This window comes from Schistocerca serialis, chromosome 4, assembly GCF_023864345.2.
Source record: "Schistocerca serialis cubense isolate TAMUIC-IGC-003099 chromosome 4, iqSchSeri2.2, whole genome shotgun sequence".
Taxonomy (NCBI): Eukaryota; Metazoa; Arthropoda; class Insecta; order Orthoptera; family Acrididae; genus Schistocerca; species Schistocerca serialis.
In genome coordinates, this window is record NC_064641.1 from 303,209,552 (window position 1) to 303,228,416 (window position 18,865).

At 44.2% G+C, this 18,865-nt stretch overlaps 1 protein-coding gene across 4 annotated transcripts in view; it reads left to right on the forward strand.

Moving 5' to 3' along the window:
- Window positions 1-18,865, forward strand: part of LOC126473954 (protein pigeon) — a 500,491-nt gene that overhangs the window by 476,999 nt on the left and 4,627 nt on the right. For 3 of the 4 annotated variants that reach the window (XM_050101319.1, XM_050101322.1, XM_050101321.1), the window contains one exon: window positions 9,568-9,639. The exons of the other annotated variant lie outside the window; for it this stretch is intronic. In XM_050101319.1, coding sequence (XP_049957276.1) covers window positions 9,568-9,639 — 72 coding nt within the window. The remainder of the gene's footprint in view (window positions 1-9,567; window positions 9,640-18,865) is intronic. 4 annotated transcript variants of the gene reach the window in all.

Genomic DNA, 18,865 nt, shown 5'->3' on the forward strand with positions numbered 1-18,865 from the left:
CAACGATACACTAGCGATCATCATCCAGAGGCAGTTGCATGTAGGCCTTCAACAAATCTATTTTGGAAAAATATTTGCCCCCAGAAAGCCATGCTAAGAGTTCATTCTGATGTCGAAAGGGATAGGTATTAATAATAGATAGCGAATTTACAGACTTTCTAAAATCGCCACAGAACCAAAGGTTATCCTTTGGTTTTACAACTATCACCAGGGGAGTAGAGGAGACAGGCGTGATAACACTCAAAGACATAAGTCTGTCAAGTGCTAATTTGACCTGCTCCTGTAAAGCTATTGAGATTGCGTGGGCATGAAAAAAATGAGTGCATACGATTGGCTTTATTGTGACGTGAGCCTTGAAATTGCTAGCATATTCTAGACCTTCTGAAAACAGGGAGAAATATTCTGAGCATAGTCCATCCAGTTACTGGCGCAGAACTTGATCTGATACCAAATGCACTACCATAAATAGAGAAACCAAAAATTTTGAAGGCATCTAATCGAAATAAATTTTTAGTGTTGGCATCATCCATTACTAGAAGATCAAAGGCCAAACAACTGATTTATACGCTACGGGAGCAGAAAACTTACCCAATATGTGTATTTGATGATTGCAGTAACTCACCAATGAATGAGAGACAAGGAACAGTGCTGGTGGTCCAAAGTCCACATGTTGTTGTTGTTGTTGTTGTTGTTGTCTTCAGTCCTGAGACTGGTTTGATGCAGCTCTCCATGCTACTCTATCCTGTGCAAGCTTTTTCATCTCCCAGTACCTACTGCAACCTACATCCTTCTGAATCTGCTTAGTGTATTCATCTCTTGGTCTCCCTCTACGATTTTTACCCTCCATGCTGCCCTCCAATACTAAATTGGTGATCCCTTGATGCCTCAGAACATGTCCTACCAACCGATCCCTTCTTCTGGTCAAGTTGTGCCACAAACTTCTCTTCTCCCCAATCCTATTCAATACTTCCTCATTAGTTATGTGATCTACCCGTCTGATCTTCAGCATTCTTCTGTAGCACCACATTTCGAAAGCTTCTATTCTCTTCTTGTCCAAACTATTTATCGTCCATGTTTCACTTCCATACATGGCTACACTCCATACAAATACTTTCAGAAATGACTTCCTGACACTTAAATCTATACTCGATGTTAACTAATTTCTCTTCTTCAGAAACGCTTTCCTTGCCATTGCCAGTCTACATTTTATATCCTCTCTACTTCAACCATCATCAGTTATATTGCTCCGCAAATAGCAAAACTCCTTTACTACTTTAAGTGTCTCATTTCCTAATCTAATTCCCTCAGCATCACCCGACTTAATTAGATTACATTCCATTATCCTTGTTTTGCTTTTGTTGATGTTCATCTTATATCCTCCTTTCAAGACACTGTCCGTTCCATTCAACTGCTCTTCCAAGTCCTTTGCTGTCTCTGACGGAATTACAATGTCATCGGCGAACCTCAAGGTTTTTATTTCTTCTCCATGAATTTTAATACCTACTCCAAATGTTTCTTTTGTTTCCTTTACTGCTTGCTCAATATACAGATTGAACAATATCGGGGAGAGGCTACAACCCTGTCTCACTCCCTTCCCAACCACTGCTTCCCTTTCATGTCCCTCGACTCTTATAACTGCCATCTGGTTTCTGTACAAATTGTAAATAGCCTTTCGCTCCCTGTATTTTACCCCTGCCACCTTTAGAATTTGAAAGAGAGTATTCCAGTCAACATTGTCAAAAGCTTTCTCTAAGTCTACAAATGCTAGAAACATAGGTTTGCCTTTCCTTAATCTTTCTTCTAAGATTAGTCGTAAGGTGAGTATTGCCTCACGTGTTCCAGTGTTTCTACGGAATCCAAACTGATATTCCCCGAGGTCGGCTTCTACTAGTTTTTCCATTCGTCTGTAAATAATTCGTGTTAGTATTTTGCAGCTGTGACTTATTAAACTGATAGTTCGGTAATTTTCACATCTGTCAACACCTGCTTTCTTTGGGATTGGAATTATTATATTCTTCTTGAAGTCTGAGGGTATTTCGCCTGTTTCATACATCTTGCTCACCAGATGGTAGAGTTTTGTCAGGACTGGCTCTCCCAATTCCGTCAGTAGTTCCAATGGAATGTTGTCTACCCCGGGGGCCTTGTTTCGACTCAGGTCTTTCAGTGCTCTGTCAAACTCTTCACGCAGTATCATATCTCCCATTTCATCTTCATCTACATCCTCTTCCATTTCCATAATATTGTCCTCAAGTACATCGCCCTTGTATACTCCTTCCACTTTTCTGCTTTCCCTTCTTTGCTTAGAACTGGGTTTCCATCTGAGCTCTTGATATTCATACAAGTCGTTCTCTTATCTCCAAAGGTCTCTCTAATTTTCCTGTAGGCAGTATCTATCTTACCCCTAGTGAGATAGGCCTCTACATCCTTACATTTGTCCTCTAGCCATCCCTGCTTAGCCATGTTGCACTTCCTGTCGATCTCATTTTTGAGACGTTTGTATTCCTTTTTGCCTGCTTCATTTACTGCATTTTTATATTTTCTCCTTTCATGAATTAAATTCAATATTTCTTCTGTTACCCAAGGATTTCTACTAGCCCTCATCTTTTTACCTACTTGATCCTCTGCTGCCTTCGCTACTTCATCCCTCAAAGCTACCCATTCTTCTTCTACTGTATTTCTTTCCCCCATTCCTGTCAGGTGTTCCCTTATGCTCTCCCTGAAACTCTGTACAACCTCTGGTTTTTTCAGTTTATCCAGGTCCCATCTCCTTAAATTCCCACCTTTTTGCAGTTTCTTCAGTTTTAATCTACAGTTCATAACCAATAGATTGTGGTCAGAGTCCACATCTGCCCCTGGAAATGTCTTACAATTTAAAAAATGGTTCCTAAATCTCTGTCTTACCATTATATAATCTATCTGATACCTTTTAGTATCTCCAGGGTTCTTCCATGTCCAAGTCCACATAGGTTTGAGAATTTAACAGCCACTGTTGCACCCAAGCCCCTTGCATTTTTAGCATCTTGTCCATAACATATATTTCAATATTTAGTTTTTTTGGGACTACTATCTCTTGAGAAACACTGTTCAGATCTGTGTTTATGTCTGATGAAGGAGACTGAGAGTTGCACACTGATGCAATATATTCCTTTTTATTTTTTTGTTTTTATTTATTTATTACTTTTTTTACAGTGGTTAAACATCCCCCAACACTTTGGGCATGTGGCTCACTCATGTTGAACAAAACAATACATGCATGGTGGGAGAGGAGAATGCAGTTGCTGCTGTGATGCCGACTGCTGTTGCTGTTTAGCATGGCACTGCCCCATGCATCATGAAGATCGTGGTTGCTCAGCAACAACATTGTCTTCCACCCAGGAGCTAACCAATGGTGGCTGAGTAGAAGAAGCAATGACAGCTACGTCACACTGAGCTTCTATCTGATTTCCAGTGTCTCTAGATACCTCAAAAGATTGGGAGACGTCAAAACTGCTGTGAGAGAGAGCTTTTCAGATTGTTGAGCAAGTTCACAAACTGCCCTATTAGGGGCCAAGCATTGTGAAACATCAAATCAGCATATGAATCCCAGTGAGCTTGAGTAACAAACTCGCAATGATGGCTAAGCCTGTGAAGCTCCACTGAGAAAGCTCAATGAGAGCAGCAATAACATGAGTACATTTGCAGTGATAAATAGAGTAACTGATACATTTCATCAAAAGGGAGACTGGCAGGTTCCTGGAGAGGAGCTAGCTGACACAAAAGGTGATTAACACAAGGACAGAGCCATGTCAGAAAGAAATCCTTATGCACATTGGGGTCAGTGACTCCAAAAGCTTGGAAATGTTTCGAAGGCGTTTTTCATGTGTGAGCCAGTACTTGTAAGCTTTAGGCCAAAAGTCCAGCATCCAAAACAGACAACACTCACACACACACACACACACACACACACACACACACACACACACACAACTCACTCACTCACTCATTCTACTCCATAAACTACTAACTATTTCTTCTTGTCTGACGGGTAGTTAAATAATGCATATAAATTTCTCACAAATAACTTGAAGTTTTGTAGAGGGGCTCTCTAACCTGATAAAAGAGAAGTATTCTGCAGTAACAACTCACAAGCACCTCCTTCTAAGTTCTAATCCACATGAAAACTGCTTGTTTCAATATTTTTGACTTTGCATCCAACTTTTACAAGTGTCACAGCTCCCCTTTTTTTTCATGTTAACTCTACATGAAATTTATGAATGAACACAGTCCAAACAGGCCTTAAAGGCCCAACAGTACTGACTAAAATTATGCTAGTCTATAATCCCTTATATATATTTACCGTAACTTCTCTGTCCACGTGGTTACATGGTGTTCAGAGAGGCACAGAACATAAATCAATCCAGAATTTTCCACATTTTGTAGATATACAAGCAGCATGTCTACCTTATCTTGCACCCCAAATGTTCTGATGAAACAAACTGGGAGCTAAAATTGTGTGTGGCAGACAGAATGGTCACCAGAATGCATTAATGTTGTGTGTCTTTATTGGTGTTATCAGCCCTGGCAGGGTGTATAAGAGGCATGAACAGCGGTATATGTTGAGTGATTATTGTGAAGGACATGGAGATTGTGTTATCAGTACCTTACAGAGATTCACTTTGTAAACCCTTCACATCCATGCCTGCCATCCATGAACAGTGAGTATGGTGGCAACCTGGTGATAAGTCTCATTCTCCCACTGTTTTAGAGAGGCAAAGTGGTGTTACGCCTGGTGTCATTATGTGGGGGGCCATTGTGTGTGACTTCAGGTCACAGCTGATAGTGACAGGGTGAACTCTGATTGCACAACTGTGCATCAAAGGCATCCTGCATTCTCATGCGTTACCTCTCATGTGACACTATCGTAGTGCCATTTTTCATCAGAGCCATGATTGTTCATACACAGTACATATCCCTGCAAATTGTCTGCATGATGTTGAGGTACTCCAGTGGCCAGCAAGACTCCAAGATCTGTCCCCAATAGAACATGTATGGAACCAGCCCTGTGTCAACTCTGTTCCATTATCTGTATCCAGGATATCAAAGACCAGTTACAACAGATGTGGACCAGTTTGCCTCAGGAGGGAATACCACAGCTTTATCAGATCCTTCCCATTCAAATCATTGCATGCATCCAGGCCAGGGAGAGTGCAACACTGTATTGATAAATGGGCTCATACTGCCAAGTTCTCTGTAAAATGGAATCAGTTCTAATAACATAAATAACATCAAATACCCTCTCAACCCATCAAGATTCATTCTGTCTTCTCCTCCCATTCTGGTTTTTTCACTTTCTTGTCAGGTAGTGTATTTTGTTCTTAAGAGAATTTTTTTTTATACTAGAAGTGAAAATATTAACAGAATTTTCCAATGAGGGTTGAAAGCATGTTTGTTTTTAATGATAGAAATAAAAATAGTTTTGCTATAGACCGGGCATCCCTAGTCTTTTAATCAGTTGGTCCTGAGAAGGTTTATTTTTAAGGCTTTTTGATTTTGATTTGTCTGCTTGTTTGTAGCCAGGAAATTCAATATTTGGTATGGCTGCTGATTCATTCTAGCTCATTTAGCATTACCCAGAGTGCACATGTGTAGAATGACATGTGGAGCTTCAGCAGGTACCTTGCGCAAATCGTCCATTGCACTGGTCTTCTGAGCAGCTGAGCATTATGCTGTGGTTTAGCTAAACAGCTGCCACACCAACTTGATTGACATCCAGTTAAACCACACTATGCAGTTAATAACTGGAACAATCCAACGAACACTCATTTATTGGCTTCCTCTGCTGAGCAACATTTATCCACCCACAATCCATAGAATCAAGGCCTTCCTTAGAGAATACCACAAGCTATGGGAGAACCTGGGCTTACTCATACAGGAAGACATACCAAGTGTATGACAAAATAGACTCCATTCAAGAAACCCACTATTATGGCAAGCAGAACAGCTAGATGCCAGGGATATCGAGGTGAAAGACCTGTGGGATCAGAACTGTCGGCTTATTGAAAATACCAAAGAGCATTAGTGGTTCTGAAAGCTTAGCTGTGATACTGCTGCCACAGAACTCAACAGGAAACTATGGGTCAAATTGAACAGAGCTCGCACTGAGCATGGTTTATGTGAGACTCATTTTTTAAATGGGGTGCTACAGAGTCTTCGGTTTGTGACTGTGGCGCTCCGAACCAGACAATCAAGCACATTCGAGATTAATGCCCCTTACATTCCTATCAGGGGAGTTGGAGCGACATCACGAAAGCTGACAATACAACTCCTATATATGGATTAGAAACTTGGATATTGACATTTAGGTAGTTTTGTATATAGATTTGTCTTGTAATATTCATATACTAATGTTATATACCTATAGTTGTACACTGCATGTGAGCCATATGAATAAATAAATGAATATGCATCCCTTATGAATTCTGAAAATGAAGTTTTAGGTGCAAAAGTCTGTAAGTGGTTATTTGTAGACATCAGGCAGGAAACAGAAAATCCACAGCCATTCAAAAACAAAACGGAAGAGTACCTTATTATCCATTCCTGTGCCTTATCAGAATACCTGTATTTGGACTCTAGGATACAAATTTAATTTAAAATAATGTACGTATTGAGCTGGTTTTTAACTTTTCCCATATGTAGGTAGGTGGTAGTGTTCTCTGGAAGTAGTAATAGATAAATGTGGCAGCTGCTTGATGTGAGTGGAGGAACAGTAGAGTTTTTTCAAGCTAGGTACTTGTTTCCCTAATGTAGATTTATATATATAAATATATCAATGTGAATAAATTAGCATTCCTCACAGTTTGTTCATAGGATACTTGTGGAAGTTCCATGCAGTGGTTGCTTCTGCCGTTTTATATAAAATTTTATTTATTTATTTATACACATATTCCATAGAACATTTTATGCATGTGAGGTACTAGGCTGTGGAATGAGTTATAAATGTATGAATGCAAATTACATGGAACATCCTACAGCTAATTTACAAATGAATAAATAAATAAATATGCATTTCCAATGAATTTTGGAAATGAAGTTTTATATTTTGGTGCAAAAGTCCGTTATTGGTTATTTGCAGACACCAGGCAGGATTCACAAAATCCCCAGGCATTTGAAAACAAAACAGAAGAGCACCTTATTGACCATTCCTATGCCTTATCAGAGTATTTGGACTCTAGCATACAAATTTCGTTTAAAATATTGTTCGTATTGAACCGGTTTTTAACTTTTCAACTAGGTAGGCAGTTGATTGTGTCCTCTGGGAATAGTAGTAGATAAATATGCCAGCTGAGTAATGTGAGTGGAGGAACAGAAGATTTTTTTCAAGTTAGGTACTTGTTTTCATAATATAGAAGTACATATATAAATATATCAATATTAATAAACAATAATTCATCACAATTTGTGATTACAATAAAAACATAAAACTAAAACAAAGCAGACGCAAAGTGAAAAAAATAGATCATACAAGCATTAGCCTATGTTGTACAATACCTCTCAAACAAACAGCAGAAATACATGGTGAACATTAATAAAACTGGCAAACTGCGGGGACAGATTCCTGACTGGAACTGGAGAAAAAAAGGTCCTTTGAAAATGCGCACAGAAATGCATTGTTGCCTTGGTAAACGGTGCTGACAAATGAAAGTTCTTCTGACCATGTGCCGTCTGTAACCCACAAATGGTGATTATGAAGATTGATGATGCCAGTTCTGGTAAAGTTTGCTTCATCGGTAAAGAGGACTGATGACAGAAATCTCATAATTGTGATGGTATGGTGCAAAAACCATCGACAAAATCCTTCTTATAGAAGAAAATCCGCTGCTGATACTCCTTGCACTTGTTGCAAGTGATAGGGTTAGTTGTGGTTTTCATGTAGGACATACATAATCATACTTTTACTTTACATGCCACTTGCTTGGAGATTGTACTAGGGTTTGTCTCAATATCCAATAGAACCCAATCTTCCAAACCTGGTGTATGCACAGTCACTGCCTCCCTGCACTTTCATCTGTCTCAAAGGACCCATGATCGCACAGCCGCCCAAAACGAGCTTAAAATATTGTGTGATGTCGTTGGTGTCTGTGAGGGTACTTGTTTTGGTATAGTTGTGCTGCCTCTCGACCATTTCCATCTGGCTTGTTCCCGACATCAATACCCCAGACCATTCTGCTGCTTACTGTATGCTGCATCAATCACCCACCCTGCAATGCATAAGGAACACATGGCATGTAGTCATAAGAACTTTCATTCATTAGTGCCGTTTACTGTGGCAATAACACTTTTCCAGACACATGTTTGTAGGACTTTTTTTCCTCCATTTTCAATCAGGGATCCATCCCTGTCGTTTGTCGGTTTTATGATTACTCACCCTGTATATGCATAAAAAATCTCTACTTCTGTGTTGAAAAATTTATCAGATAAATAAAATACTTTACCTAGTAAGTATATCTTTACTTTATTTTTAAATATGCACTGTTCCTACATAGGCCTTTGATGTAGCTTGGTGGGGAATTAAATATTTTAATGCTGGAGTACTGTAACTTTGACTTGTTTTGTACCCCTGAATGCTCTCCTTCATGATTGGATTTAAGGTATACAGTGTGTAAATGAACGAATAAAAATTAAACAGCAAAGTGCAGTTCTGATGTTAAGTTTGTAATTTTCTTATTCTGTGATTAATTGTCAGATAATAAATCAAAAGATGTATGCTTTTATCACATTTGATGTTAGGCTTCATTCTGTCACGTAATTTAATCTTCACTTCTGGTACAACTAGCCTAAAAAATGCAAACTTACAGATATGAAAGAAAACACATGAGAAACCACAATATAAAAACAAGAAAATAAATAGAAAGAAATTGAGGACACTGATGTACTGAGGCTTGTGCGTACGAACACAGATGTAAATATGAGGCAGACAGCAACACATGTCATTGCTTGAACATTTTTTGGTTGATGAGATAGATAAACTGAACGATAGTGAGTGAAGGGTACCTTAAGGAATATCCACAGAACATGCACAAGCAAATTTTACTTTCAAACTCAATGTAGAAATCGGTAGCCACAAAAGTGAAGAAAGCTGCTGAATGAAGAAAGAAGGTAAAATAAACTGGATGGAGGTAGAGCTATCAGAAACAGAAAAGTTGTATAGATTGCAGAAATTTATGCAGTGGTGTAATTCACCCTGTCTAGATATGACTAAAATTGCAAAACTGAAAAAGAAGAGAATGGGAGTTAAAATAAAGAAAGGTAAGAGTTGGTGCATCAGAGAAGAATTTGGAGGGTCTGTAATGCAAAGTTGTGAGCATATGATAGTGACGGTGGTCGTGGTGGTGATGGTGGAGGTGGTGGTGGAGGTGATGGTGGATACATTTTATGGAGACGGTAAGATGATGATGATGATGATGATGATGATGATGATGATGTTTTAAATTGTAATTATATTCATTGTTTTTCTTTGTGCTTGTGTATTGTATTTACGAAGTCTGCATGACTCTCTGTAGTAATAGTGTTTGTATTTCATATCATCAGGTCTCGCTGCCTTTCCTTCTGCAGATAGGTTATCACCTCTAGACACATTCCTTAACTTACTAACTGCGAAAGGTAAGTAATAAATAATATTGTCTGTTGCTAACTTAAATTGTTTAATTGATGGATTGATTTAGAACAGAACTGAAAAGCTTATTGCATCTCCACATTCATTGAGCAATTGTCAAGAGGACAATAATAATTATTCACTGACTGTCTCAACCAAATGAATATGGATATTTTTGTCCTGTTATATTTATTTCTGGAAATCATTATTCCTTTTTATACTCAAAATAAAAACAATTGTTGAATTTAGAATACAGATATATGCATCAAATTAATTTTAGTGTCTGAATAAAAATTATTCATTGAGAGCCCATGGTAAATATGGGGAAATATTGTATTTTACAGAGAACACTCTTTCAGTGGTAGTTCTAGGAAATGAAAAATCTTCTTCTAATCTGAGATTATCCTGACTATCTCACATTACCCAAAAAGTCTAAAACTGTGCATCCTAATTATAGCATGCCTTATTTGTTGTGACAGAACCAATAAGTTAGACAAGAACATAGTATAGCCTAGAATATTTATATGCAAAGGTTACTGCCAAAGGAAGAACAGACATCTGTGTTAGAATCAGAAAGAGGATCCATGTGTTTTTGTTGTTGCTATTATTCACATGTTCGTTTAGTTAGCAAACAGCTACTATAAGAATCGCTCTTTTTAGAACTTCTTCCTTCAGTTAATAACAGAGAATAGTCTGTTATAAAATTGAACTTCTCATAAGTTAGTGAGCAGAGTCATCCTGATCCAGAAAATAATGGAGATAAAGTGAAATGGGATAAGATAGAGCATAATGAGCATGAGATTTGATAATTAGAAATATTAAGAGCACAATGTTAGGTAGATCAGTGAAGACAATGTGAGCATGCATAAAACAGAGAGGGTAGAACAGAAAAAAAGAGAAACAGTAACAGATGGGAAACAAAACAGAGCTGCAAAAACAAGTGCAGGCTAAAAAAGAAAAGAAACGTAGACAGAAAGTGGGAGAAAGAGTAAGTCTGGGAGATGACTGTATTCATTGTTCAAGACTTAACCTCATTTAATCAGGTTAAACATAAATGACAGAAATAGGGGACTGTACTCCCAGGCACGCTGACAAAATTGACACCAAAGTAATGGCCTCAAATAGTGCCAGTCTTGTGCATCATTTAAGGAAGAGCTTTATGTGCCAAAAGATTGATTACACAATGGCTCATTCACTATGTTGAAACCTGTTGAGACAATGAAACTGCTTTTGCGGGCAATGATCTTATTGACTGATCTATACAGTCTTCATAGCGTCATCTGTACCAGTACCTCCCTCTTATGTTTCAAACCCACAAGAAATTTTTTCTACATATCACATTGGACTAGTACTATTGAAAAACAGACTGTCATGAAGAAAAGGCTTCATCTTCACATAGGGTTTGATTACTGAAAGAATCTTTCATATATCTCAACCATCAAATGTTGTGACCTTCAATACAATTTTTTTTGATAATTTATGATAACTTCTGCTTTGAAAAAATAAATTGCGTATTGTTTACAGAAGCTGTTTAAATCAAACACACAATTTTAAAAATCTTGTTTTGAGATAGCAAATTCAAACTCAAAAACATTTTATCAAAGCTTTGAGTCTTAACATCTGCAAAAAAACAGCAGAGAAAGATTTTCTAGACTTTTGTTGGTGTAAAATATTGTATTATGAGAATCTGACATCAGTAGGCAAATGGGCCTGCCAAAGGCATAAAAGCATTATTATGTACCACATAAAAAAAGGTATTGCATCACCTCAGTTCCCAGAACTCCTGAAGGTGGACATTGACTGTGGATATTGTATCACAGACACAGTCCCTTTGACTGTTCAGAGATGTGACTAAACCTGCCCAAAGATGTAAACAACCATGCATGAGCAGCACCTATTAGATGGAGGGGGCCCAACAGCTGATCAGTTCCAGTCTCAGTACCGCAGTTCAATCATGGCCGCATTGTTACTTTGTGCCAGGAAGGGCTCTCAACAAGTGAATTGTCCAGGCATCTCGGAGTGAACAAAAGTGATGTTGTTCAGACATGGAGGAGATACAGAGACACAGGAACTGTTGATGACATGCCTGTCTCAGGCCGCCCAAGTGCTAATAATGCAGTGGATGACCATTACCTACGGATTATGGCTTGGAGAAACCCTGACAACAATGCCACCATGTTGAATAATGCTTTTCGTGCAGCCACAGGACGTCATGTTATGACTCAAACTGTGCGCTACAGGCTGCATGATACACAACTTCACTCATAACGTCCATGGCGAGGTCCATCTTTGCAACCACGACACCATGCAGCGTGGTACAGATGGGCCCAACAACATGCCAAATGGACTGCTCAAGATTTACATCATGTTCTCTTCACCAATGGGCATTGCATATGCCGTCAACCAGACAATCATCGGATATGTGTTTGGAGGCAACCCGTTCAGGCTGAACCCCTTAGACACACTGAGCAGCGAGTGCAGCAAGATGGAGGTTCCCTGATGTTTTGGGGTGGCATTACGTGGGGTCAACGAACGCCATTGGTTGTCATGGAAGGCACCATAATGGCTATACGATACGTGAATGCCAGCCTCCGACTGATTGTGCAACCATATTGGCAGCATATTGGTGAGGCATTCGTCTTCATGGATGACAATTCTTGCTCCCATCATGCACATCTTGTGAATGACTTCCTTGAGGATAATGACATCACTTGACTAGAGTGACCAGCATGTTCTCCAGACATGAACCGTATCAAACATGGCTGGGATTAATTGAAAAAGGCTGTTTATGGATGAGTGACCCACCAACCAGTCTGAGGGCATACTCTCTCTTTCATTATTGCATCTTTTTCTCATGGTCACCTCCCCTTTGGCAGTGCCCTCCTGGAGATATGAATCTGGGACTAATCTGGAATCTTTTGTCCATGAAGACATCATCAGGATACTTTTCTCAGTTTACAGGCCACATTTCCTGTGGATACATCTTATGTGTCTTTAATGCACTGGTTTTCATTGTCTTCTGCATCCTGATGCCATTTTTCATTGCTGATTCCCTCACCTTTTAGGTACAGTTTCCTACACTGAACATCAGTCCACTCCTCGACCCCCTTTGAAAATGCCATTGGCAGAACAAGTGTTACTTCTTACGTCTGTGGCTATGATTGCTGATGATTTTATTCATAATTTAAGTAGTGGCTAGGTTCAAACCTGGGATCCAAGACGTTTTGCTTATTATTCAAGTACATTACCCCAAGACCAAGGGGCCGTCACACAAAGCACATTCCACGTGGGAAAAATATATCTAAAAACAAAGATGATGTAACTTACCAAATGAAAGTGTTGGTATGTTGATAGACACACACACACACACACACACACACACACACACACACACACACACACACACAAAATTCAAGCTTTCGCAACCCACGGTTGCTTCATCAGGAAAGAGGGAAGGAGAGGGAAAGACGAAAGGATGTGGGTTTTAAGGGAGAGGGTAAGGAGTCATTCCAATCCCGGGAGCGGAAAGACTTACCTTAGGGAGGAAAAAAGGACGGGTATACACTCGCGAGCGCGCACACACACACACACACACACACACACACACACACACACACACACACATATATATCCATCCGCACATATGCAGACACAAGCAGACGCATGTTTGGTAATTGTAACTAATGCTTTCTACAAAATAGTGTTGAACACTACTATAGATGTGGGAGGAGGAGACGGTCAGTCAGTGAGTGGGGATGGAGGGTGGGAGGTGAGGGGTGTATGAGGAGATAGTGAGAAATGGGGGACGACAAGTAGAAGAGAGGAGGGGGGAGGTAAGGAGAAGTGTGCAATTTATGTGAAATATGTGGTGGTGCCCCCCCCCCCCCCCCCAGGCACTGAAAGAACACAAATGCGGCAACAAACACTACAGACAAGAAGAGTACAGATGAACACCAGACAGAAAGAAACAGAAGAAAAGAAGATGGACGGAGACTGGTTGACTGACCACGAGAACAAAAAAAGGGAAAGAGTCAACCATCCGACTACACACTAAAATCTGCAACCAAAGATGAGAGACTCGAGGACAAGAGACACAGAAAGGGAAAGGTGCAGGACCTCCCGAAATGGAACCATAAAAAGGACTACCACAGATAAAATTTAAAACGTCATCAGCCATGGAGGCATCGTCGCATAAAACCAAAGGCAAAGTGCCCGGGAGATTAAAAGACTGCCGGAGGGTGCGCAGTCGGGACACTCCAACAAAATGTGGGCGACTGTCAGCCGGGACCCACACCGACACAGGGGGGGGGGGGGGGGGGGGGGGGGGGAGATCCTCCTGATGCAAAAGATGGCCGTGCATCAGGTAGGTATGGCCGATGCGGAGCCGACACAGGACGACAGAGTCCCTGCGAGAAGCCCATAGGGAGGACCGCCACACATCGGTCGTCTCCTTAACAGCCCGCAGTTTATTCGGGGATGTCAGGCCACGCCACTCATCAGTCCACATCCCAAGCACCTTACGGCGCAACACCAACTGCTGATCACGAGCCGGGAGGCCGATCTCCAAAGCTGGGGCATCGATTGCCCCTTTGGCCAGCTTGTCGACATGTTCACTCCCCGGGATGCCAACGTGACCTTGCGTCCAAACAAAGACCACCAAACGACCAGAGCGGGTAATGGTGGAAACAGACTCCTGAATAGAGGATACCAGAGGAGAAGAGGTATAGCAGCAGTCGATGGCCTGGAGGCTGCTCAGGGAGTCGCTGCAGATGACGGATGGACGTACCTGAGCAGGAACGCATATGCTCAAGAGCGCACAATATGGCCACCAGCTCTGCAGTAAAAATACTGCAGCCAGCCGGCAAGGAGCGCTGTTCAACATGGGCAGCGTGAGCAAAAGCGTAGGCAGTGCGACCATCAACCAGGGAACCATCAGTGTAGACAGTCTCACAGCCCGAAAATGAGGCGAGGAGCGCAAGAAAATGGCGACTGAGGGCCACAGGCGGAACCGAGTCCTTGGGTCCCTGTACCAAGTCCAGACGGATGGACAGCCGGGGCATACACCAGGGAGGCGTAGGTGCACTGACCCGAAAGGGAGGCAGAAGAGGGAATGACCCCAGTTCTGACAGCAGGGACTGGATGCGAACAGCTATGGAAAGCCCAGACCGAGGTCGCCGTTCGGGCAGATGTAGGACCATGGCAGGGAAAAGCAGGCGATGGTTGGGATGGCCCGGCAAGCAATGCACAAAACAGCATAGTCAGCGAGCAGCCGTTGGCGGCGAATCCACAGCGGGGGAACCCCGGCCTCCACCAGTAGATTATCCACGGGGCTTGTACGAAAAGCGCCAGTTGCAAGCCGAACCCCACAGTGGTGTATGGGGTCCAACAACGTCAACACTGAGGGTGATGCAGACCCATAGGCCAGGCTCCCATAACCAAGCCTGGACTGCACAAGGGCTCTGTACAATCTCAACAGCGTGCAGCGATTGGCACCCCAAGACATATGGCTCAGGCACCGGAGGGCGTTGAGGTGCTGCCAGCACTTTTGCTTCAGCTGAGTAATATGAGGAACCCATGTGAGCCGGGCATCAAAGATGAGTCCTAAGAAGCGGCTAGTGTCTACCACTTCAAGGAAGTGGCCATCGAGGTAAAGTTCAGGATGAGGGTGGACTGTCCGACGCCTGCAGAAGTGCATAACTCGAGTCTTGGCTGCAGAGAACTGAAAACCATGAGTCAGAGCCCATGATGCTGCCTTGTGAACGGCTACTTGCAGCCTGCGTTCGGCGACTCCCGTAATCGTGGAGCTAAATGAGATGCAGAAATCGTCGGCATACAAAGAAGGAGACACCGACGACCCCATGGCTGCAGCCAGACCATTAATGGCCACTAGAAATAGGGAGACGCTCAACACCGAGCCCTGCGGGACCCCATTTTCCTGTGTATAAGATGAACTAGAGGCAGCACCGACTTGCACCCGGAAAGAGCGGCGCAATAAAAAGGTTTGAAGAAAAGCCGGGAGCTGACCACGAAGACCCCACTCATGCAACGTAGCAAGGATGTGATGCCTCCATGTGGTGTCATACGCCTTCCGCAGATCAAAAAATACAGCAACGAGATGCTGACGTCGGGCAAAGGCCGTACGGATAGCAGATTCCAGCCGCACCAAATTGTCCGCAGCAGACCGGCCCTGACGGAAGCCACCCTGGGATGGAGCGAGGAGACTGCGCGACTCAAAGACTCATCACAAACGCCGCCCCACCATACATTCGAGCAATTTGCACAAAACGTTGGTGAGGGTAACGGGACAATAGCTGTCCACCACCAGTGGGTCCGCACCGGGCTTCAAGATGGGTACAATAACACCCTCTCGCCATTGCGATGGGAACATGCCCTCACTCCAAATGCGGTTAAAGATGGTGGGGATGTGTCTCTGGCAGTCTCTGGAGAGATGCTTCTGCATCTGCGCGTGGATGCAGTCTGGTCCTGGTGCTGTATCAGGGCGATCGGCGAGGACAGCGAGGAATTCCCTCTCGCTGAAAGGAGCATTGTATTTTTCAGAACGACGCGTGTGGAATGATAATGGCGTCTGTTCGGCTCGCTCCTTTAGAGAGCGAAAGGTGGGGGGGGGTAAGTTGCAGTCGCAGAACTCGTAGCAAGGTGTGCGGCAAGGTGTTCAGCAATGGCGGCAGCGTCCGCGCAGACAGCGCCGTCCAGGAAGATCCCAGGGACACTCATAGGGGTCTGGTATCCATAAATCCGCCGGATCCAGGACCACGCGAGCGAGGGGGAGACACGGGAGCCCAAGGATGAGACATTCCTCTCCCAGCGCACCTGCTTACCCTGTGCAATAAGACAGCGGGCCAAGGCACAGAGCCTCTTAAAGGCGATGAGGGTCTCCAGAGACGGGTGCTGCCTATGACGCTCGAGAGCCCGCCTACGGTTGCGAATAGCCTCAGCAATCTCCGGCGACCACCAGGGTACAGCCTTCCTCCGAGGGAGTCCAGAAGAGTGGGGGATGGCAGCCCAAGGATGAGACATACCTCTCCCAGCACTCCTGCTTACGCCGTGCAATAAGACGATGGGCCAAGGCACGGAGCCTCTTAAAGGCGATGAGGGTCTCTACAGACGGGTGCCTCCTATGACACTGGAGGGCCCGCCTACGGTCGTGAATAGCCTCAGCAAACTACGGCGACCACCAGGGTACAGCCTTCCTCCGAGGGAGTCCAGAAGAGCGGGGGATGGCAGCCTCGGCCACCAAAATGATTGACGTGGTTAAGACACGGACCACCTCGTCAATGTCACCCTGTGGGGGAGACACAACAGTTGCCGTGGAAGTAAAACTCGGCCAGTCCGCCCTGTGGAGAGTCCAGCGGGGCAGGCGCCCAGAAGAATGACACTGGGGCAGTGACAAATAGATGGGAAAATGGTCACTACCACGCAGGTCAGGATGCACTCTCTAGTGGAGGGATGGGACAAGTCCGGGGGTGCAAAGAGAGAGATTGATGGCCGAGAACGAGCCATGGGCCACACTGAAATGCGTGGGAGCACCGGTGTTCAAGAGGCTAAGGTCGAGCTGAGCCAACACATGCTCCACGGCACGACTGCGGTCATCGGAGACAGTCCCACCCCATAGAGGGTTGTGGGCATTGAAATCGCCCAGAAGCAGCAATGGTGGCGGGAGTTGAGCCAGCAGCGCAGCCAAGACATGTCGGGGGAGCTCCCCATCTGGAGGAATGTAAACAGAGCAAACAGTAATAGCCGGCGAGAGCTCAACCCTGACAGCGACTGCCTCTAAAGGCATCAGAAGGGGTACTGGCGAGCTACAGACAGTGGTGAACAAAGAGGCAAACTCCACCTGACGCTTGTTGACAGGCAGCTCGGTTCTTATAGTATCCCCGATAACTGCGAAGGCTGGGGGTCCGCATTGCTGGAAACCAAGTTTCCTGCAGAGCAATGCAGAGAACAGGGGAAACACTCAGAAGCATCCGGAGCTCAGGCAGGTGGCGGAAATAACTGCCCTAATTCCACTGGAGAATGGAAGCAGTAAGAGACTGGGAGGGCGTGAAGGCGATGAAGAGGCAGATGGCACCACAGAGCCAATTGCCGCCACCGGGGGAGAGTCAGCTGTGTCCATAGGAAAGGCCCCCGAGGGTTCCGTGAGGGCGAGATCTGCGTCAGAAGCGAGGATCTCCACCTCATCCCTGGAGCCAGAACTATGTACAGCAGGCGGTACTGAAACCACCGGAACGTCCTTCTTCTTGGACACGTTCCGTTCCTTCTTCTCGCATCTGTCCTTAGGGTTAGAGGGCTGGGAGAGCTTCTCTGAAGGAGTGTCGGAGGCTGACGACAACGCAGAAGCCCTACGACCAGCAGGTGGCGGAATCTTCAGCCACTGGCTGACATCCAGCTGCGAAGGAGAAGAAACAGAGGAAGGGAGAGCCCCGAGGGACCCCTTCCGCGAGAGAGTAACCGGCAGAGGCAACGCCGGCGGAGAAGGAGGGGGAGGGATCGAGCCCCCCGGTTTTTGAGCAGATGTCACTCCCGAAGTAAGCGTGGGGGGAGCGACAGAAGAGCGTTTGCCCCTAACTGCTAAGGGGGCAACAGAGGAAGACTTGCCCCCAGACACTAGGGGGGCAGACAGAGATGCGCGGCCCCGAGGGCCCACTGAAGGCGGCACAGATGAGGTGACAACTGTCGCTCGCGAGGGCGATGATAACGTGGCTGCAGCATCAGATGTTCGAAGGGAAACAGGATACAACCTTTCAAATTTCAGTTTTGCCTCTTGATAAGTGAGCCCGTCCAGGGTCTTAAATTCCATTATCTCCCGCTCCTTATGAAGAACGGGGCAATCCGGCGAGCATGGAGACTGGTACTCCCCACAGTTGACACATACAGGTGGAGGCGCACATGGAGAATCGAGATGAGAGGGGCGTCCGCAATCTCGACATGTGGCGCTGAATGGGCAATGGGAGGACATATGCCCAAACTTCCAGCACTGGAAACACCGCATCGGGGGAGGGACGTATGGCTTGACGTCACAACGGTAAACCATTACCTTGACCTTCTCAGGCAATACAGCACCCTCGAAGGCCAAGATAAAGGCACCGGTGGCCACCCTGTTAGTCTTGGGTCCTCTATGTACACGACGGACAAAATGTACACCACATTGTTCCAAGTCGGCTCTCAGCTCGTCATCGGATTGTAACAATAGGTCACGATGGTAAATAATCCCCT